We start from the raw sequence: 22413 nt of genomic DNA, 5'->3' as shown, positions 1-22413 counted from the left end.
ATCATTAGTTATACTCAAACATACTTGGAACTTCTCTCTCAATAACATCTTCCTTACATTAATACAGTTCCCTGTCCCCACCCCCTAACCAAGCCTTTGTGCTACCACACAGGACGTGAGACAAACCCTCCTTACAGTATATGCTGTCTCAGCTTTTATAAGCCCTTTAGCTGAAGTAAAAGTCCTGTTCCTCAGGGTCTTTTAAGTCATGCAAAATAGCTCAGGGCATGGTTTCTGGATAAGAGATCATCACTTTAATTGCTAAATACATAGGTAAGATAAATTCCCCTTATGCTTTTCAGCCTGCAGTAGCCAAGAGAGAAAGACACATGATCATGCAAAGAACTAAGAGAACAGCCTTTCTTTTTTCTTGTTATTCAAGACACAGCATCAGTACAGCTATTTTTGAATGAATGAATCTTGCTTGCTTAAAAGCCATCTTATCCACATAGCTAAAGAAAAAGTATAATCTTTTAAAAAGCGAGAGGGACTTCAGCATGTATAGGGTTTTACCAAGTTAATTCTCAGAAGTACTTTGTTCTCATTCTCACATGCAAATTAGAGCTCTGTTCTGCAGCTTTTATGTAGGTTTTCCGGCCATGTACTGCTGTTAATTAGTGCCAGCACTGACACTGTAGCTCAGAGACAGATTCCTTTGCACAAGCTTACTTCAGCAGAAGGGGGAAAAATATGCCTAATTCCCATTTACTGCCAGCATAAATAGGAATGCAAACTTTGACATGAAAATATTGCTAAAAAAACTATCAATATTAAAAGGAAATAAAAGCTGGACATGATATCTGCTTAAGAATCCTAAGTGTTCTCTGCTGGCCCTTAGGCAATTGTAACAATCTTTCTTAACTATTCTTTGGCTAACTACTCACACCAGTCAGATGCCACTTCAAAAACCTGAGATATTTGTACAGCTGCATTTTTAAAGACATCAGCATGTGCTGCTAGGAGCATTTCAGAACTGTGTGACACCGTACAAAACATTATGAAAATGAGTTTTCCAACTTGATTTGCAACTGAAAGTAAAATACAACTAACACCTGCATTTGTAAATGCATAATAGAAATGTCATTCTTCACAAGAGAATTTGAGGTATTTTATCTATATAGCAATCTTTATTTCAAAATGGCATTTATTACAAAAATGTAAAAATCCAGCTAAACCAGAAACATTGAGATTATTTTCCTGGACTGTGAAGTCCAGGGATCTTTGTCCCCATATCCTTTTCCTCACAATATTTTCCCCACTTCCAGTCTGATTACACAGGTGCAAGTGTGCCTAAATGGCCCAGAATAGATAAATACATTGGGAAAGGCAAAAGCTGTAAAGCTAAATGCATGCAACAAGTTCTATCAGGAAGAAACCCTCAAAAATAAACATAAGTGTAAAGTAGAGATAATCTGCTGGTATCAGGATATTTGCTCAGTCATCCTTGTCTTTTGCTCCATGTTTCAGGATGCGTGTGAATTCAATGTAGTTGAAATTCCCCTTTTTGTCGATCGGTGCCTCTCTGTACAGCTCATCTACCTCTTCATCTGTGAACCTGTCTCCCATTGTTGTCAGCAGCTCTCGCAGGTAGTCTTCCTGGATGAACCCTAAAACATAATGTAAGAGGACATAAGAATAAGGAGTTTTTACATTTATCTGCTAATAGATGGATGATAATTTCTTTCTTTGAATTGTTTCAATTAGAGACCCACAGTCTTTGTTGCCAAATTAAAACAAAGCCATTAAAGCCTATTACTATAATTGCCAAATAATTACAAGCATTCAATCAAGTCAAGCCTCTTAGTTAACCTGCATGGTCTCACTACTTCAAGTAAAGGCCATTTTATGATTTGCCTGTGTTGTTTCAAAGAAGATACAAGTTTGTCAGCATACATCTTGGACCTTCATCCCCACAGCAGGGCCGTACTCCCAGTAGTACTGAGCCTTCTAATAACTGTGTATTTTACATGAAGGGGATCCATTTGTCTTGAACATTCTTAATCAAAACCACTAATAAAAAAAAACCACAATGGAACTTGACTACCAATGTTCAACGAGTGCATGAAACACAGGGTAGTTTGAAATATTTCAAAGATTTTTAAATTGATCTTAGATCAGTGACAAAACTCAGATTTATTAGACTGGTTGCAAAGAATACATTTTTGGCATTGTTTATTATACAAGCAGCCTTACATAACTTGTGATTCCTTCTATCAGCACTCTTGCGAGTCACAGAAGGTTTTTCTTGTATTCATTTTCTTCCCCTTTAAGTGCAGCTTAACAGAGGGAACACAGATACAAGTTGCTGACAGACAACAAGTTCTTCATAAAAGCACAACAGCTTTGAAGACAAGGATACTCCTTACAAAAGTTGCCCTGAAGCCGAATTTTAAGTTATGAACAATTTAAGACCCTGGTTGACAATTTTTACTTTCTCCTGTCTTGAACAACAGACCAAAGTGCCAGACGCTTGGGATTTTAAGTTTTAGTGTGCTTGAAAAGGTAATTCAGCTGATGAGGACACAGGCATGATTTTTAGTTTGCAGAAACCAGAATTTTCAGATTTGAAAAATTCATCACCACTTCTATGAATATAAGTATTTATTGTTAAAAAAAAAGTTATTTAATGGTAAGTAGAAATAACACATGTACACTGTTATTTTACCTACATACCTGTTGCTTCTTCGTCAAAGCAAGCAAAAGCATTCCTGATTACATCTTCTGGGTCTGTGCCATTTAACTTCTCACCAAACATTGTGAGAAACATGGTGAAGTTTATGGGGCCTGGAGCCTCATTCATCATAGCATCCAGGTATTCATCCGTCGGATTCTTTCCTACAAATAAAGGGATTCATACTTGTTTTAGCTTTCAAACTAAAAGAAAAAGCAATCTGCATAGCGCAATACAAACCAAGACATCTCTCATAAGCTATCCCAAACTCAATTATTTTAACAGCACAAATTTGCTTGGCAACTGTAAACAGGAAAGTGTCATTACCAAGGGAGGCGAGCATATCATGCAAGTCCTCTTTGTCAATGAAGCCATCCCTGTTCTGGTCAATCATATTGAAGGCCTCCTTGAATTCTTGAATCTGCGACTGATCAAACATTGCAAATACATTGGAAGTGGCACGCTGAGGGCGCTTCTTGGTGGTCTTCGTCTTTGCCCTTTTGCTAGACATGTTGGCTGTTGGTTCTAGGGAGACAGAAACATATCCAAGATTTAGCCTTATTAAATCAGATTACAAGTCCTTGGGGGAGAGATAAAGGAACATCAAATTCCATGTTATAAGCAAATACCCCAAAGTACACATTTATTATAATATCTCCTGGTCCATTGTTTTTTTTTTTTTTTTCATTCGGACTTCACTTGTTATTAAGTATAATGTCTTTCAGGATTCAGGGACTGGCACTGTAGGCCAATAGCAGGCTACATTAAAAAACAAGTGAAATCATAGTTCTTGAAATGAAACTCACACAGTGCTTGCATTGCTGATTCAATACTCTATCTGCATCTGCCACAAATTAAGATGATGACATACTTAGCAGTTTAGGAGGCACTGTTGACCTACCATGTAGAAGGATATGGGCTGCTAACCTAGCATAGTATGTAGTAGTTAAATTAAGCAGTATGCTAAACTAACATTTGGGCAGGAAAAAAAAAAAAGTATTTTAGATTCTGAATAGCATTTTGTTAGAATAGCTGCTGTTAGAAGAGCAGTAGGTCTTAGTACACAGAATGACCCTGACAAGAGCCTAAGGCTTTTGTGAAGATCATTGGATAGTGCTGGAGCTGGAAGAGAGATCTGCCAAAGAACTCCTACTAGAGTTCTTTCAAAGTCGACTAGAGGATTGTGTGCATTAGAAAAAGGACACGGATGTGGTTCAAAAGCACTACACTGCTATTCTCTTACACAGTGGAACTATTACACAATACATATGCAAATGCAAGGATACTCTTTTTAAAATGAATTAATGACATAATAGTTCTAAAACTCTGCAGATTCTTTTAAATTATCAACCTTTTAAAACATTTATATATTCTCATAGAATCTTTACAGTTTTGTTATCACAAACATACCAATTCCATTGTTTCCTTCGAGCTGTCAAAGGAAGAAATAAAGATGGTAGTTTACATGTTATAACACTAATATAATCGGTAGAAGTGAGGCTTTCAAGTTAACGGCTTCTTTTTTAGCTGGGACAATACATTTAGTGTTCAACTATAGTTGACAGTACAAACACTAAAAGCTGAGTCATTCACTGAAATGCAAACACAAAGACCTCAATATTGCTATTGGATCAAAGTAAGGTAGACCCTGTTTAATGTTGTTTCTAGAAGTCTTGTACACCTCTACACTTTAGTTTTATCTAATGCAAGCAATTCATGCTGCCATAATCCTTTATTATGCCCAAACCAAATGTTATGCAAACCAGATTCCTTCCATCCTTGATTTTGAATTTTACAGGAAGCACCTGCAGCAAGTGTCCTGAAAGATGACAAATTTAAGCTTCACCTGTAGACAGAAGAATGCCAACATTTTGAAATTTACACTAAGTATTAATTTTATAACTTCAAAAAAATTATCTGGTCAGAAATGCAATTCTAATCAGTCACAGCACAGTTCTAACTGTTTCTCAGATAGTTTGCTCAGTTACAGTATTTTCTGTTAGCCTCCTGAAAAGCACAACTTAAGTCACTAACTTGGATTCATCCTTAAAAAAAGGGAGTAAAATTAAGCAAAGTAACTCCCTTACATGGTTAATCCAATATTCAGGCAAAAAGCAGTTAGCTTTTTTTTGGTTTTAAGTAAAAGGAAAGACATTTTACCTTGCTTTGTATCAGATACCTGACATGCTGTACCAAGCATCTGGATCATAAAAGGATATTCCATAATTATGTCCTTCTCAGTCTGTCTACAGTGCGTTGCTGATTTCCCCTGCTAATTCCACGCTTTTAAATCCTATATGCATATGCAACGTTCTTCTGACGTATAAAACAAACCATTATGTCCCAAACTAAATATAGCCTATGAAATGCAACTGCGCATCATTCAACAACACTGAAGTTCTCTTCATTGCATTCACTAACCACAAGCTATCCGAGATGTCTGGCCTCCAACAACACCTCAACAAATAAATATGAACTCCTGACATCTAGATATTTATGAAGACAGCTGACAATAAAGGCAGCTTGCCTTCAAGCTGCAGTCAAGGGTTGTGCATAACTGCAGTCTTACCTCAGTAAAAAGACTCATGCAAGTTACTGTTAAACTCTAAATTATTGATTAAAAGTTCCACTACCCAAAATAGAGTCAAACAATATCTGTTAATAACTGTTCTCTGAAATAATTCATAGTTTTCAGGATATGGCCTATTCAAAGTAAACTAAAACATTTACTCTGCACATGCTGCAAGGCAGTGCTCACAGCAAGCCACTACCTGCAATTCTCTCACATACAATTCAATCCTCATCAAAAGGAGGTAACAAAAGCAGACTACTGGCAACTGTAGCTACACATGGTGGGAAGAGAGCCTCTTTCTTTTTAATTCTGTTCAGAAGATTGCCATATCAGAATATTGTACTAGAGAAGATGAAAAATATGCCAATGCTTGTGTTACTGTTGTCTCAGTTTCTCTCAACCAGGCTTGGGAAGAAGCCGTACAGTATACAGAAGGCATGACTCTCACTTCAAGAGACCTGTCAGCCCGTATATAGAGAAACATTAGGTCTCACAAGATTGTGGTGCCTTGCAGCCCAAGTTTGGTGCACCTATGCCTGAAATGCTGCACTCAGCTCTGGGAAACTCCATTTGAAAGAGGGTGATAAATTGGAATGTGTTCAGAGAAACAAGGACATCAATCTAGTTAGCTAAAGAGATCAATTTATGATTAAAAAGTTCCAAGTGTTCACTTACTGATATCTCTCTGGGTACAAAAGTGAATGATGTAACAAGCCAGAACTAACCTCATTTGAGTCAAGCACTGGACCCACTAATTTTAGAGAAAATAGGATTTCATCTGATAAATCCACTAGGTCATTTATTTAAAAAAAAAAGTAATCATGCTTTTATAATTGAAATAGAATAAATATAGACTGAAAATAGAAGAATTTTGGTAGATAAAAAGTGGACATACTTCACATTAGGTAGTACGAGTCATGACAAGTCATGGTTTAGTCTCTGTTGTTTAATACTATGATGCACTGAATGGCCTGGGCCTTGTTTTGGCAACTGTTCAAGAAGCTTCTAATGTAAGATCTTGCCTGTAAGACTTACCATAAGATATTTCTGAAAACATAGCCGTTATTTAGGAAGATTTGCACATTTAAAAAAAAAATAATCAATAAATTGTACCCACTAGACTAGAGACGTAGTAATAGCACTGTGCCACTCTGTGCTGCTTGTACATTCATTTGCTTAGTCGAGCCATAGCAATGGATATCAAACTACAGAAGCACAGAAAGTCATCTTATGCTCCTTACTTCTGGGAAAAAGATAAACCCTAGGAAGAGACAAATCTAAGCAACTAAAGAGCTTGAGCCAGACAATAAGATATGAAACTTCACAACCCACTAACAGCAGTGCAAGCTGGATCTCTTTAGAGGCAGTAACCGGAAGTTTCAACATTACTTTTATAATGACTGTGAATGCCTATCACTCAAAATTAAAAAAAACCAAACAGACACAAAACCCCACCACACAATAAAACCCCACAACCTGCACCCAAGAAAGTCTCTCCATGAACTAAGATATAATGGTCACCTTCTTTTCAATCACCAAATTCAAATGTCAGCCTCAAAGCTAAATCCCAAGTTCTGTCCACGTAACGGGTTACAGCACCAGGTACAACCACGCATCCACCACAGTCTGGGTGGTTAGCAGGAAGAGATAAGAGCAAGGCACTCTCCAGCAGATCTGTGGCAAAGCTCAATAAAGAGCAGATTACGCTTCGAAAAAAATTACCCTAGGCGATCTCACCTAGTCTTGAAAGCCATCTTAATACACTCCTCGGTAGTAAGTTTTCCTAAACTTTTTACAGGAGTCAGACTTGCCTCAAAATCTAGCGTCTGTGACTCAAGAAAGCCTCCGTCTGAAAGTTCGGGAGTGGAAACCACCACGAACTGTCCCCAGCAGCTTTGTTGCGGCCATAGTCATTTCAAAGCGTAAGTAAGCAGGAAAGGACGGGCTCACGACCCCTCCTGCTATCTCACCCTCTCCCAACCGCAGGAGCTTTCAGACTCGCCCTTCCCCTGCTCTAGCAATCCCGAGGAAACGGCTGGAGAGGGTCGATGCGGCCGGGAGGCAACTGATCCCTTCCGACCGGCTGCCTGGGCCCGCGGGAACGGCCCACCGCCCAAGCCGGGGTCGCCCTCCGGCCCCGGCCGCGCAGGGCGGCTCCCCGCTGAGGGACAGCCGCGGGGCCCGCGCCAGGCACGCCTCCAGCCGACCCCGGCAGCGGCGAGGCGAGGGCCGAGGGGGGCTGTCCCCGAGGCGGGTAACGCCGCAAGCAACCCCCCCGGCCCGGCGCCGCAGGCGGCCCCGCCCCGCCGCACCCCTCACCTCCCCCCGGCTCCAGACCCCGCGGGCGGTCGCCGGAGCCCCCCCGCCCAGCGCTGGCGGCGGCCCCGCCTCACCTGGCGGCGGCGGCAGCGGGAAGAGGGTCCTTGTCCGAGCGCGGCGGGGAACGGCTGCGGCAGCAACAGCACTTCCGGAGAGCCAGCGACCGCCGCCCAGCCGGCGCAGAGGAAGGAAGGCGCGGGCGAGACCATCCGCGCGGAGAGGCGGGGGGAGCCGGCGACGAGGCTCGTCGCTTCGGCACGAGGCGGCACAAACCGTGCCCAGGGATGTCCCGAGGGTGACTGTGTGAGGCACGCTTCCTCTCAGGGGACTCTACCCTCCTCGGGAGGATAAGGTCAAGGCCTCGGGCTCGGCCTCTGTGCCGTCCGCCCCCCCCGGCGGACCGAAGCGTTGGTGCAGCACGGTGCGGTCACCGCATTCCAGGGGCGGGGGGCGGAGGGAGCGCCGCGTCTGCCCTTGTAAGGCAACGGCGGGAGTTTCCTGCTCTGCCGGCTCGGGGCGACGGGCGGGGCGGGGCCCCTCGGCTGGGCGCCGTTCTCGCGGTGCGTGGGGCTGCGTGGGGGTGTTTGCCCCCCGGGCCAGCGGCGGCGGTCCCAGCCGCCCTGGGAGCCGCACGTCGCGAAACACCCGCCTTTCCAAGGACCTCTGTTTAGTTAGGGGTTGCAGTTGTCTCACAAAGCGTTGCAGGCCTCAGCTGTTCCCCTTTTCTGACAGAAAAACAAACCGTGTTCCCAGCTGTCTTTGAATATCCAGGACAGCGCGGTGGCGGGGGGGGAGCCGGTAACCATGCCATCATAACGCAAAAATACATTTTATTACTGTCGTGCATTCTCAGGAGATGCTGTTGCAACAACAGATCTGGAAGACTGTTCTTAACAAGTTCATTGCTTGTCTGTCTTGGATTCGGAGACAATAAGTAAGGCTGCGTATTTGGCCTGGTTTCCTAGGGAGAGGGGGCTTATGCCGGTTTGTCGTCTGCATGTAATCCCATCCTGGAGTAGTTTTTACCCGCCTAGGCCAACGCCAGCCTGTGTAACAGAGGTCTCGGGTATATTCAGTTCTCGCATCGTTTGTGAAAATGCTGAGGGATTACCTGTATTTCTGACTTTACTGAGGGAAATAAAACTTCTTGACCAAGCACCCGGGAGGTGCAGCAGCTGGGCTGAGCCTCCCCAGGCCCCCCCCCCGCACAGTGCGGGGGCAGCGAGCAGGGTGCTGCAGCAGGCAGAACATCTCCACTAGGCTGCCGAGTACCAGGCCACAGCTGGGTCAGGAGAAAGGTCTCCCGCTTGCACCGTTTTCCTTGTCACTGGTGCTGCCGGCAGTATTTTTTATTTACGGGGAAGTGGGGTGGCTTCTGTCACATCTCCCGTGTTTCTGCTGCGTGCCGGCGGGATGCTGCGCTTGGGATATGGGTCTTCTGCATGGTCACCGGCAGGACCTGACACTGAGCACACGCGCTTCTGTTGCAGGGCGGCTATGACGTGGAAGCTTGGACAACCCTTCCTCTCGTGATCCAGAAACAGGTCGTTCCGCACGCTGCGGACCGAAACTCACACCTATTCTGAACCACTTTTTTCAATCTTTGTTTCTTATGTTTCTAGAGCGCAATACTACTGCTGGAGTCAGTAGCAAAACTGACGTGTAATTTAGCAGGGTTAGCCTTGATAAGAGCAGGAATGGGAATCTTTAACTATATTACAGGTTGTATTTTTATCCAACGATGAAATAAATTATATTCAATAACAATGATTTCCTAATTTTTTCCTTCAAAAATTGATACAAAACCAACTCAATGATTTATAAGTACGTTTATTTTTAGGACCTATTCTAAAATAATTTTTTAGCTTACCCAAAATTGGAATAATGAAAAATGTATGAATAAAAGAACAAAGGCTAAAATGTGAATAATGAATATGTAGGAAGACCTGTCAGAATAAGCCTTCATACCTGGGATCTGTGTCTGATGTGTCTGGATATGAGTAGCTGCCAGGTTTAATATTTAACATAATGAGTAATACTTGATATATTGACTAACCACTGAGGACTTCAGCCTATACTGTAAATTACTGTAGTTGAGTTTACCTTATTGCCCACTGACCTTTCACAAGATTTTTTTCTGAATCATTTCTTAATGGCAAAAGGTGTGCAACCTTTTATTTTGAGAAGCAGGGAGAAATTCAGAGACTCACTAGATTTCAGGCATCTTTAAGAAATACAGACAGCAGTAATATTGATTCATGAAGAGCAATCCTGTTTCCAGAAAAAATAATTGACCAGTTATAAAAAAATGCCTGATTAATTTGTAACATTCTTCTTCATTAGCTCTCATTAAACTTCTTTAGACAGTATAAAAGCATCATGAGTTCCAGTTTACAGATGGTGAAAATGAAGCACAGGTGGGCTAGACAGCCAATGACACATAAATGCTAAAGATGCGGATGGGAACGTAAAAGGATTTTCAGTAAGGTAAGTAGTTTTGGAGTCTACCTTCAATGGGATTTGGAAGCTTGCACACTTCCAAAACTCCTATGAGCTTCCAATCTTTGGACACCTAAATAACTTAAATATCTACCTTAAGGTGACTTACCTGCTCCTTCCTCAGAGGCCAGAGGTCCCTAAAGTAGGCAGTTTTCCAAGGCTGCTTGTAAACTCAGTCTTGTATACATGCTAGACTTAGGCTAATCCTTCTGGGTTGGTGTCACTTTTGTATGCACGGACAGTCTCACTGCAGTAAATACAGTATTAACAGAGCAACCAGGCTCCTCTCTTGGCTAGCAGGCAATCTGCCCGGGGACACCTCTGCAGTGGCTTGTTTGGGGAAGGGCCTGCCTTCCTGGGCATGCTTGGTCACTGGCATCATTGCATTTTGCATCTTCTGCGTCCTTTCACACTCCACTGTTGTAGGGATCTCCACTGCTTCTTTCTATATACCTTTGGGGAAATTCTCACGCTCGGTAATACCTTACTCTGCATGCAGATCGGTATTTTCCACAATACTGCAATGTGTTCATGTCCCTGCGCCTCAGTGGCCCACCCACCATTGAAGTAAAGAAATATTGTGAAAGTGCAAAGTGATGTTGATACACGAGAACAAACCAAACAAAAGCGCTGTCTAAGCCAAGCTATTCTCCTGCACCATGAGGCCGTGAGCAATAGCACATGAAAGAGAGAAATGACCAAAGTGTCTGAAGTGTTAAAAAAGAGCACTTTGGAGGGCTGTCTGTACTGAGCAGTTGTGTCTATGTACTGAGTTAGTCCTCTGGTATTGCAGAACAGAAAATAACTGCAAAGTAATGATGAAGAATACAGTTACCTTTGATTGTGGTATGCTAGATGACATTAGAGCTTATATTTATCTTTCTTGCTCTTTCCAGAGACTTCTGTCTGCTACGTTACTTTTTCCCCAGGCCTCATTACTTTTTTGCAGCCATGATCAGTACTACAGGAACATTTTTAGTTTGAACAGCCCTGCAACGTTCGTTTCTTTTTAATCTTGCAAATGCATCTCTCTCTCATTTTGTACTGTTGCATCATGTGTGAAGTAGATTTGTCCTTCCATTTTGGGACAAAACCTGGTTCCAATGTTGAATGCAAGGAGTCAAGGCATGCGCTGGGCATTGCAAGCACTGGAAGTAAAAGGAATAGCAGCGCATGCATCCTCTATGCCCATTCTGCTCTGTGACAACTTCTGTCACGCCTTACTTATCTGTGAGCGGGTTACGCAGGTTGTGCGGTAACTGGGGATGCACAAACTCGATGTGGATGCTGCATGAGCAGGTCACGTTTGGGAGCAGCACAGCCACATTCCCGCGGCATTGACTGTGAGGACTCCCAGGCCTCCCCGGCTGGCAGGTGAGAGACATCCCCGCTCACGGTAGCAGCATTCCTTCATTCGTTAAGCTCCTGTTGTGGTCTCCATCCTGCAACTTACACGTGGCTTGTACTAGAAATGTTTTATTTTTTTTCCAGGTTATTTCTTCCCCTGATCGCCGTGGATGCTGCCTGTACTACATTTAAGATGAGATACCTCTCATGCTGGCGCCTCGCTCCGGGACGAAGGTGCCCGTTTTATCCACGGCTTTAGCCTGCTTCCTTTGTGTGCTGTCCTTGCAGAGCCCGGGGCAGCGAGGCTCCACGCCCGAGCCCGGCGTCCGGGCCCAGGGTCCCTCCTCCCGGCAGCTCCCTCCTCCTCGCCCCGCTGCCAGACACCTGCACCGGAGCCCTGCCGCTGCCCGCTCTCAGGCTCCGGGGAGGCTGATATTGACTCACCTTGGCTTACAATTCCGACCTCGAGCGGGACAGCCCTGTGCCGCTGCAAGCCGCCCGGCCGACGGGAGCGGGGCGGGCACCTCCCGTACCGGCTGCCACCGGCAAGGGGAGCTCCTCGTTTGGGTAGGAGCCGAGAGAGCGGCGAGGCCCGGTACCGGCACGGACAGGAGAGGACGCTGTAAAATGACATTAAATGGATTCGGGGCTAAATCCTGCTGTGGCCTGGGAAAGGCAGGGGCAAGGCGCTCCAGGCGCCGCGGGCTGCGGGGTGACACTCGGGCTCCTTCCGAGCTCCCAGCGCCGGTAGCGAGCGTCCTCCCACCTCGAGTGAGAGAAGTTGCTGGACTTGTGTCCGAAGTTGCCTGAAGTTGTTTTACACAGTGGGGTTCTGCCTTGCTATAGTAGCCCCTCTTTGCTCCGCTTCACCACTGTTGATTGCTTCTTCCCCATCACCAGAAACTTCAAGAAGCGCCTCCAAGCTCTGGTTGCTTCAGGAGCTGTCCTGAGAGCTCGGTTTATCACAGCTGTTAACAGGCTGTGAAACCTGACATCACAGTTTCACCCATGATGCAACTCTGAGCCGCCTCTCTGGTTTCGGTGCAGGCTGGCAATCAGTGTGTTCATTTTATGAAAAGCTCAGATTTCTTCTTCTGGGGATGGAAAGTGTTTTGTTTTATGGTATTGCAATCAAAGTTACAAAATACAAATTTACAAGTAACAGGTGCAACATCATAGTAATCAACACCACATGAGGTAACTATGTTTTCTGCTTGCATAACAAAATTAGTCTCCTTGTTTTCAGCAGAGGCACCTGTGTGAGCGAGAATAGCTGGAGCTGACCTACCACTTGAACAAGGTTTGCAAATCTTCCTCTGAATCTGGACCGAATTTAGAACAGGCCAGAAGGAAATTTTGAATAAATCTGGGTTGAATAAAATATCCAAGTGCTTGCAAAGTATATGAAATCAAATATTCTAGAGTAGGCCAAAAGCTGGAAAAAATGAGATTTGGAGTGATTTTCATTCAAACCTGAAAGCCAATGGAGAACTCGTAGTTTATGAACCCTTTTCAGTGAGAATTGATGAAATGAGCACACAAACAGCAGTGAACAAACAAATTATAATGAAAAAAATGAGCAAACAAACACAGCAAATTAAACCAGCTTCACAAAGCTCTAGGTACACTTTCCATCTCTAGCCATGCTTCCTAGTTCAAGTCTACCTGGATAGCTCACAGGAACATGTTAATTTTGATGTTAGAATTAAGAACATGTTCTCTCCCTTGTGTAGCATAGGAAAAGTAATGAGGATTTAATGAGGACTGTGAAAAATTGACAAAGACAAAAATGCTTTTAAAAGAACGTATTTTGAAATTTTCCTATTTGTAAGTCTATCCCACTGAACATTAGCTGCATGTTCTGCTTGCACCCAGGACTGCACTGGCTCCCTGTTGCCAGCTATGGAAGGAAATAAAATTTTTTCTGTTGATGAGATGGGAAGACCTCTCAAAAGCCCTCGTTTAGAGAGCTGGCTTTTGTGCTTTTAAAAAGGAAACCTCACTTTAAAAAACAAAGTATTAAGCCTCTGGCCATTTTACACATGAAAGCAGCCTTGAGACCAGAAACCAGACGATAAATGAAATGACATGTGTAACTTGACTCAACTTCTCCAACTGAAAGTGGGGATAAGGGAAAGCATAATCATTTTCCAAATGCTCCACCCAGAACTGTAATCTGACCCATGGCTCTAGAGTGATAACAGTGAACAGGAGCTGATTGCAAATGGTAGGGGGAATCAAAAACACTGGTTTGCAGTCCCTCTAGATATTCACATTTTAAAGGTAGTCTTCTTCTGAGTATCTCATATTGCAGAATAGCTGCTGACAGACCATGGTCCCCCAAGACTGCACCCCAAAAAGGCTTACTTGGGGTATCTGACAGGTGTAATAAAATCCCTTTCCCCCCTTTTCCTCCCTTTGTACTGATTTCAAGGAAGGGAAAAGGACAAGCTCACACTTTTCCAACTGGAAAAGTTTCCAGCCCTTTTCCCACCAAACTCGGCTTCCCCAACCCTTGCTCCTTTCTCTGGAGTAGCTGCAGGGGGAACACAGGACTCTGGCTTCCTTGCTGCAGGTTGGATTTCCCACTGCTCCCGCACCTTCCCAGGGAGGTACTCCCCTGCTAGGGCAGGCAGCACTTCCAGGAGACCAGACATGGCTCACTTGAGCATTCCCCTCTTCATTAGCAACCCGGCAGCAAAAGAATTTAATTGCTCCACCAGGAATTTCTGGAGCTCATCAGCAGCTGTTATTAACCCTCTAGCAGTCACTATGCAGCTGCGCCTGGTCATGAGTCCCTGTTGGTGTTAGGACAGAGAAGGGACATATTCCCTTTGTATTTACTCTGCCAGCTAGTGTAACAGTCCCTAGAGAGCTATAACGAAAGAGCAAAATTTTATGCAGATGCAGGAGCGTAAGCAGAAAAATCAGCCCTGCGTTAGAAGCCACTAATGCCTTTTGCAGGGCTGTTCTCAGACATGTACCGCACTTACAGCCGGGGGCTCAGGATTCAGCTGTCAGAGCAGCACACGCCCTTCCACTCTGAAACCCCAAACACAGGACTTTTATACTGATGGGAAATGTAAAGTACTGTGGTACGCTTAATAAGTTAACATTTTTTTCTGTAGGCAAAATGAGAGAAATCTGATATTGGCTGAAAAATATTCACTGTGTATTTTATTTTAATGATGCTTTCAGACCTGTGGAAGTAATGATAAATAAAAGTATTAAAAATTTCAAGGTGTCTCTGAATGGCTTAATGAAAGCTGTTTCTTCATCATATATAGATAAATACAGGAAAATACTGGCAAAAATCTTTAAGAAGAATATGTTTCTGGTCCCAAAATGTTGCCATTTTCCCCCAGTGTGGATTAATTGCAAATATTTTCCCCAAAATCCCATCAGAATCTGAAACTTTCAAGAAGTTCATCCTCTGCAAGTTAAGTAACCTAAAACTTTAATTCATAAAACCACAGAATGTGAAAATAGTCTTGAACTATTCAGTTTGATCTCTCCCCTGTAGCTAACTTTTAAATTTTCTTTGGCCAGAGCTAAAGCAATGTTTAAATAAACCTTTTTTGCAAGAGCAAATACAGTAACTGTGGCTAAACTTCAAAGAGCTGCCAGGAGGTGATAAATGGTCAACAGATGGGCTCAAATTTGGACAATCTCATAGAAAATAAGACACATTGTAGTGGACAAATGCTTCCCCTCTCCTTTTGCATGTGACTATAAATAGTAAACAAAGATACGTCCCATATTTTCTGCTGTGCACATTTAGTCCTTGGGTTGGTATCAGCTTCATAAGACAGTGAATCATATAAACTCCAGACTCCACACTCTTCTAACTTTATCTAATAAAGTCGAGTGTTGTAGGTCTGTATCACTGTTCTAATTATTCCTACAAAGATTATGCTGTTATCTGTAGGAGTGTTTCCAATTAATCCAAAGACTGTATGTATACAGAGATAATAATTCTAGAGGCTACCTTCCTTCCACTGTTTTTCTCATGATAGATATAAAGATTAGGGATCGTACCCATTTGGGTTAGCAGTGTAATGGGCCACGCAGAGCAGCATCTCTTGCAATAAAGAGATTGTGTTGCAATTATGTTAGCAGGCATTTTAGGATCATGTACAAAGAGTACAGCCCTCTGTGTGTAGTTCTCTGAATTACTCATCTAGCCTGTTTTAATACACAGGGGATGAGTGCTGGAGGAGCTATTATTAGAAGTTCAAAAGCAGAAAGTACCTGGGCAAAAGAGCTTTTCCGCCCCATTGCCAGCTCACTACCAGCAACAATGAGATCCAGTAATACGGCATATGCAGACAAAGATGTTTATAATACACTTAGAACAACTCAGAGACTCACAGAAAGACAAAAATCAGGATGCTGGTATCCCTCCAGCTTCTTGAACTGGAGACAGCTAACGTTAATCACAGAAGAAGTGTATACAAGGACACCAGAATGAAAGACATTCTGTGACAAAAATGCAGAATTATTAATGCCAGATCCCAGGCAGGTTTCAAATGGCTACCAAGCTGCCCATGTAGCATGTTTACTAGGTGAGCAGGAAAAACGCAAGCAAAGCAAGGAGATCACAAGCCTTTCAGTTGTTGCAGAGGATCAGGTTGCAACATCTTCCTTGGCCAGCAAAGTTAATGCTGGTGCTAAGTAGGGGTGGTACCTGCTCTACTGAACAAACTCTCAGAGAAACCATTTTCAGAATAAGACATAGCTGTGCAGTGGCAAAGTGATTGTGGCTCAGAAGCTTTAAATACCAAATAGTTCGCAAATGTACTTTGGAAATAGATCTCCATTTAATTGTGCTACAGGGAAAGGAGAGAAAAAAGAAAGGAAAAGTTACAAAGCCAATTATGTAGCAGGATTTTAATGTTTGCAAATTTGACTTAGATGACTGGAGTTTGACATACATTTCCAGTGCTATATTCTCTGGTCAGTTTTGCGCATATTTGGTTCTTACGTCGTATCTCCTTGTTGCCTTCCACCTCTATGGGCAGACTGAAAAGCCAGAGATCACAGAGTAGAAAAGGCAGGGAGAGGATAACCCCCCCCTGTGCCCGGGCCCTAACGGTGCCGTTCCCTGAGACTGTATTCAGATTTGTCAAGCCTACATCTGCCTGCCCACTTTGTGAATGAATCTTTAGTTTCCCATGAACTCTTAAGTCCACTGTTATTAAAAGCTGGCTGTTAATTAAGTGTATATGCAGCTCACCCCATAAGTGCTGTTCACAGACTCCGCGAATACTACTTCTTGAATAGTAATGCCCTAATGTATAGTCTTTCTTCCTTGAAGTATTCTGGGATTCTTAAGAGGTGTCTTTCCCATTGGGTAGAAAGACAAGTAGGTAGGCAAGAAGGCAGTAGCTGCTCCACAGTAAAATTATTTGAATTCCAAAATCAATTTGATGTTACAATCTTGTTTTAAGAACTTGTGCTGAGAAGGGACTGAAACTAAAGAGCTTTGTGAATTGTACAGTTGGTTTCTGTTTGCTCATTACTTCAAAGTTATTTTCAGTGAAAGAATATTATACTTGTATCTGACACTTGGAAAGAAAAATTAAAAACCAAATAAGGCATTGCTGTGGTTGCTAGAGATTGTGAATATCAATATTGCTTTCAGCAGTTTTCACTGATCTATGCAAATAACCGTGTGGTTGATTAGCTAGTCTGAGCTTACATTCAGAATACTGATTTATTTGTTACACACATAATTCAGAGATGCAGTGCTCTGAAAAATAATGTTATTCAGCAATTTTAGGGAACAGATTCAAATTTTAAAATGCCTATCGTTGCCACAGCTCCGTGTTCTCACAGCTTGCAATGTCAGTACAGCTCAGTGCTTTCACTGTTAAATAAGGCAGATACAGATTGCTTGTGTCTAACATGGACAACTGTTATCGGTGTCTTTCCCTTGCCCATTGTCCAGTGTGAAGATGTTAATCTTCCTTCATATGGGTCATTAAACTCCTGAAACCACTTCAGCTTCTGTAGATTAGTATACAGCTCTTTCAGAAACCTATGGAAAGATTATTTCCTTCTTCTCAGGTCCACATCCTTCATAGGGACATGCAGCTGAAGACCTAACCATGTTTCTGGACATCATATACTTGCTCATATTAAATGTTTGTAACTCTGTGAGCCCTGGTGACAATCTAGCAGTGATGCAGCACTAATCCTTCCTCCAGCTATGTCCAGAGATCATCCAGATGTCAAGGTTTGCCGCCTTAGGAAAAACTTCCCCTCTGGTGATAGCACCCAGCTGACTGTAGGGAAACCTGTTCTCCTGAGAGGCTTTCACCACCTGCATCTCTTCAAATGCTCCCAGCCCAATGACTTGAGCTCTGCCACTGATTTTCCAGGATAAGGCAAAGTTTGGAAAGCGTGAGATGGGGACATAGGATGGGAGATGGAAAATTGGGCAAGTAGGTTGCAATGTAAAAATACCCTTTAAATCTTCTTTAGAGCCTGTCACTGCCAAAAGCCAGACCTTTGGCTGAAGAAAAGCTTTGCAACCACAGTTAGACACTGGAAACTTGTGCAATGGAGCAAAATTGCTTTGCTTTGTGCCATTGATAAACTACTGGTTCTGGGGCTGACTTTAGTGCTAATGGATCTGAAACAGTAACAAGAATAGTAAAATACAGAACTGTTTAAACTGCGGGGATTTTAAAAACAAATGTGTCATCATATCTCCAAACAGTCTGTTATTGTTCTGCAACTTTCAGAGTACTGGCAACCTGTGTGCATTGGTGTTTTCTGGAGGAGTTCAAATACCAGACTGTGGAGCCAGAAACGTATCACAGTTTTTTAAAAATGCGAACAAAGAATCAAGCTATGATTCTGGAGGAGAAACCCCAAGTTTGTGAGGATCTATGGATGATGCTCCTGTCTCTCAGCTGTTAGAATAGTCAAGGGCTAGGACAGGTTGCTCAGGGAGGTTGTGTAGTATCCATCACTGGAGGTTTTCAAGACCCAACTCAACAAAGCTGTGGACAATCTCACATCTGAGTCTCACAGCTGACCCTGCTTTGGGCTGGAGGTTCAACAAGATACCACCCAGGTCCCTTCCAACCTGAATTATTTTGTGATTGTGTGATTCTCATTGTAGATCCAAATTGCCTTTCGTATGCACTTTACTGTATGTTGATAGTAAACTAATTACTAGAAATTATTAGCTGGACTAGCAGTATGGTACCCTGAGATGGAAAACAGTATGCAAATTTCTACAGACATAAGGCTAGACAGAAATAATGGCAAATAGAGAGATTACAGTAAAATGATGGGACACTTGTCCTCTGTCTAGCACCAGCAATCCTATCTTATGAAAATATATGACCAATTTCTGAAAATCTTCACTTACACATAGGCTTAATTTTTTCCAAGATTTTCTCTGCTTAAAATCAGTAATGACTTTCTTGGCAACTGAATATTGTTCCAGGTGCGTAAACACAATCCAACAAAAGTAATAACCAGTCTTCTATTTTACTTCAGACATGCAGACCAATCAGAGTAGCTTAAAAGGCTGGTCTTACAGTGCTGCACGCAATTTGACTCATTAGGGAGAAGTGTGACTGTAAACCACAACTGAAGTAGAGCTGGATTTAGAAATTCTGCTAGGGGTGCATTGTTTTAAATAGTAATTCCCCGTGGTGTAAGGAAAATTTAGAAATCAGTGTTTTGTGCAGTCAAGCAATACTAAGATCCTGTGAAGAGCAAAACACTCATGGGAAAGAGAGGAAAAAGAGAAAAAAGTAAAGGAAGAACACAGAATAACAAGACAAAAGTTCTATAAAAGAGAAGAAATATGAACCAAAGTCTTCTGATTCTTATGCCGTGGGTAGCATGCAGTGGTGATGGTTACAAACTGGGAAAATTTCCCAGATTCCTATGGTTCGGTAAGGGGAGAAGTACCAAATTACCAAGCTGGCCAGCAAAATGGGGGTGTTTTGCCGCAGGCATTGGGTGAGTTTTTTTTCTTGGAAACCTGAAAAGAACGGGAAGTTAATCACATACTCAAAGTTCATTTTTTATCTGGTGCTGAGAATGTTTCTGTCTCAGCCTATTAGTAACGCTTGACAGTTACTCATCTGTGAGATCCTCCAGTAGGGTTTCTCCAGAAAAGCCAGTGGCTGCAAGAACAGGACCCACAGGCATGGAGAAAATAATTTTTTCCTTTTGCAAACCATTATATTGCAGCTGGATTTCCATTAAGATTCCCATGAAATGATTTTCTTTGTCTGCTAGACTGATCTTTGAAGGTTTTGAAGAAAGGACTATTTAAAATAAAAATGATTTAAAATAAATTTAATTTATATTTGCAGTCTTCCTGCCTGTTTTCCAATATAGTAAGACAATAATTCTTTGTGGGCCAACATTCAGAATTTTTTATTTAAAAATTCATAACATGGATAAAAAAAACCCCAACTGTTCTTTCAAATGGAAAGAGGTCCAATTTAAAACATATAGGGAATTCCAGTTTGGCTGAGATGGCCATGACACATACTACATGGAAAAGTTTTGACACAAGAAAATAAGAACTGATGAAAAATCCAGGCTTATAAATAAAAGTAAAATGAAGTCATATTTAAAATATAAACCCACCTGGGAGATATGAGATACAATATCTTAATTCTAAAATGGTGATTCTTTTGAAAGAACATTAGCATGTGGAAGATTTTTGACAAATGACTTCACATGGGAAGCTTGCATCTTGTATCTCTCCAGCTCCCACAGCTCTGCTGTGATTTATGCAAAGCAACAGTAATCATCATCAGACTCAGGAAAAAAAGGCAGCGAGAGAATGTTTCCCCCTATCAATTTGCATATTCTGAATAAATTTGTATTACATGTGCCTGTCAAATTTACAAGCACATATAAAATCTTCGTGCAGTTTCCACACAGAGATTGAGCAGTGACAAAGCGTGGAAGAGGTTCAAAGTAGCTCGTGTGAAACAGTACAAAGGTTTTTAATAGAAAGATTTTTAGCTCAATTGGACAATGATTTGTTTTCAACATCCATTTAAAATGACCGAAGCACTAAATGAAAAATACTGTAGATGAGAAGCTGAGTACACAGAATGGGCCAAGCTGTACACTCAACACTGCTACAGCCTGTGCTTTGCATGACAAAAATGGTCCATATGTCACTTGTTTCTGCCATGTTACATCATATCTCAGCCTTTTAAGACCTTATTTAAGGTCTCAGAAATTGAGCTCCTGGGAGCATGACAGCATGCTAGAATGGTAACTTTATATATATATTTCTAAGACCAAAAAAGACATGCCAAATATCATGGTTTATTATTTTGTCTCAAATTGTGACAAGCAACATCAGCATGCAGAATGGTGCTTTGAAGGGAAAATTTGTACGTGAAAAGTAAAGAAGGGTAGGGCCTTTAAGAATAGCACAAGAATAAGAGCAAGGGAGGAGGTGATCAATGCGCATCCACATCCAAGTAATGTGGACATGCTGTGTACTGAGTACAAACATGTAATCAGACACAGGGACAGAATAAAGGCTTACTTACAGCTTTGACTTAATAGCACTCTATGGGCTAGGTAAGTAATTTTCTTTTTTGTTGTTTTCATTAGAAGGCAGGGCTTTTTCATTATGCATAGTTGTGATATGTCTCATTGTATAACATCACCTGGGTTTTAACAGAGCCTTGATGACCTCAAGCTCTTGTGCTGAAAGAATAGTTAATGATATGTCCACACAGCCATCATCTAGAGATATATCTGAGAGCGCTTTAAACTAACTAGTTCATTTGGGCTAGCTGTATACCTGCAGCAGTGCCAACATCACAGCTGACTGAAAAACATCCTAAACTGATTAGCTCAGTAAATAGCAGGTGAAAAGGTCCTATGCTGAGCTCCGTGTTGCCAGAGCTACACCATGACTGATGCTGGATTTAGTTAGTTACATCTAGCATGGATAAACCTATATGCTGTGACAGCTGTTACCAGGAAAAAAAGAAGTTCTGCTTTCTAAGCCAGCTGCTTGTGTAGGCAGAGGAGGATATTTTAATAGCTGAATCTCACCCCCTGCTTGGCCCTCCCCCACCCTGTAAGTTGCTTTTGGTACCTCCTCTTAGTTCCCACACCTGCAGTCACAGAGATCCCTTTCTCTGGCAGTGAACCTGCAGTCCCTTTTCCTCAGGAGCCATGGCAGCCAGTGGGGTGTGGGCACATCTGTTGCCCATATGGCGTATGTCTCCCACTCAACATCACTGCAGCTTACATGGTGGGAATACTGAAAAGAGGTGTAAATGACACATCCAGAAGTAATTCTTTTTCTCTGCTGCCATACACAGTATTTTGGAGGAGCACTTCTGAAATTTACTGTGGCTAAATGACTTGGAGGAGATGGGTTTGCTAGATTAGGATTGGTATTTTGCTACTGCTGTTGTTTAACCTTACAGTGAGTTACGAGGCTTGCTTTGGGTATAAAGGTGCTGAGTTGAGAATCCCAGTCATTAGAAACGAGGCAGTGGTCCTCTGCTCCTTTCCAGCTGCTGTGGGGGAAGACTGCTGCCACCTTGCTGGTGTGTCCTGCTGAAGGAGATTTCAGAGAAAGAGGCATGTACATGCTAATAGGACGTTGACAGCTTCTGGTAGAAAGCCAGAAACAAGCTACAGCAAGAAAAAGACAGGTGGGAACTAGTAACTTTCAACAGCTTATAAAGTAACCAAATCCAAATTGATTTTCAGAGAGTCAGTAGAGGTTGAGCTCTCATCTGCAGGACTAGCATTATACTGAATTCTGAAGTTTTACTATAAACAGCTATTCCAAACCTTGTATTTTTTAATAAAGGACTTTGTTAAGCCACCACAACTTCTCCTATACGTCACATGAGTTATAAGGTCATAAAATAACTGATAAAACAACAAATGTTAAGGTGAAACATCCCCTTGGAAAGGATATTGCAAACCTGTCCACTGTGTGATTTCTTGCATCTTTTCCTGAACCATCTAGTACTGA

At 42.4% G+C, this 22413-nt stretch overlaps 1 protein-coding gene across 4 annotated transcripts; it reads right to left on the bottom strand.

Moving 5' to 3' along the window:
- Positions 1-1098: 1098 nt before the first annotated feature.
- On the bottom strand, positions 1099-7751 carry LOC115340208 (myosin regulatory light chain 2, smooth muscle minor isoform). 4 transcript variants are annotated; one of them, XM_030011406.2, is made up of 4 exons: positions 7637-7751; positions 2999-3196; positions 2674-2835; positions 1099-1607 (listed from the first exon to the last, which is right to left on the bottom strand). In XM_030011406.2, exons 2-4 carry the CDS (start codon positions 3180-3182, stop codon positions 1435-1437), a joined length of 519 nt encoding a protein of 172 aa, XP_029867266.1. In that variant the 5' UTR covers positions 3183-3196; positions 7637-7751; the 3' UTR covers positions 1099-1434. The 4 variants fall into 4 exon arrangements, with proteins under 4 accessions (XP_029867266.1, XP_040978925.1, XP_040978926.1 ...); XM_041122991.1 differs by having other exon boundaries at positions 2999-3198; positions 7645-7718; XM_041122992.1 differs by lacking the exon at positions 7637-7751 and adding an exon at positions 6765-6783.
- Between the last annotated feature and the right edge of the window lie 14662 nt (positions 7752-22413).

Source organism: Aquila chrysaetos, chromosome 4, assembly GCF_900496995.4.
Source record: "Aquila chrysaetos chrysaetos chromosome 4, bAquChr1.4, whole genome shotgun sequence".
NCBI lineage: Eukaryota > Metazoa > Chordata > Aves > Accipitriformes > Accipitridae > Aquila > Aquila chrysaetos.
This window is presented reverse-complemented; position numbering and strand designations above follow the sequence as displayed.

Bases quoted from the DNA above. Each gene is read 5' to 3' on its own strand.
- LOC115340208 (XM_030011406.2), bottom strand. From the start codon at position 3,182: ATGTCTAGCAAAAGGGCAAAGACGAAGACCACCAAGAAGCGCCCTCAG. The intron at 2,836-2,998 runs GTAATGACACTT...CTTTATTTGTAG, and splicing joins TGATATGCTCGCCTCCCTTG to GAAAGAATCCGACGGATGAA. The intron at 1,608-2,673 runs GTATGTAGGTAA...ATTATGTTTTAG, and splicing joins CTTTGACGAAGAAGCAACAG to GGTTCATCCAGGAAGACTAC.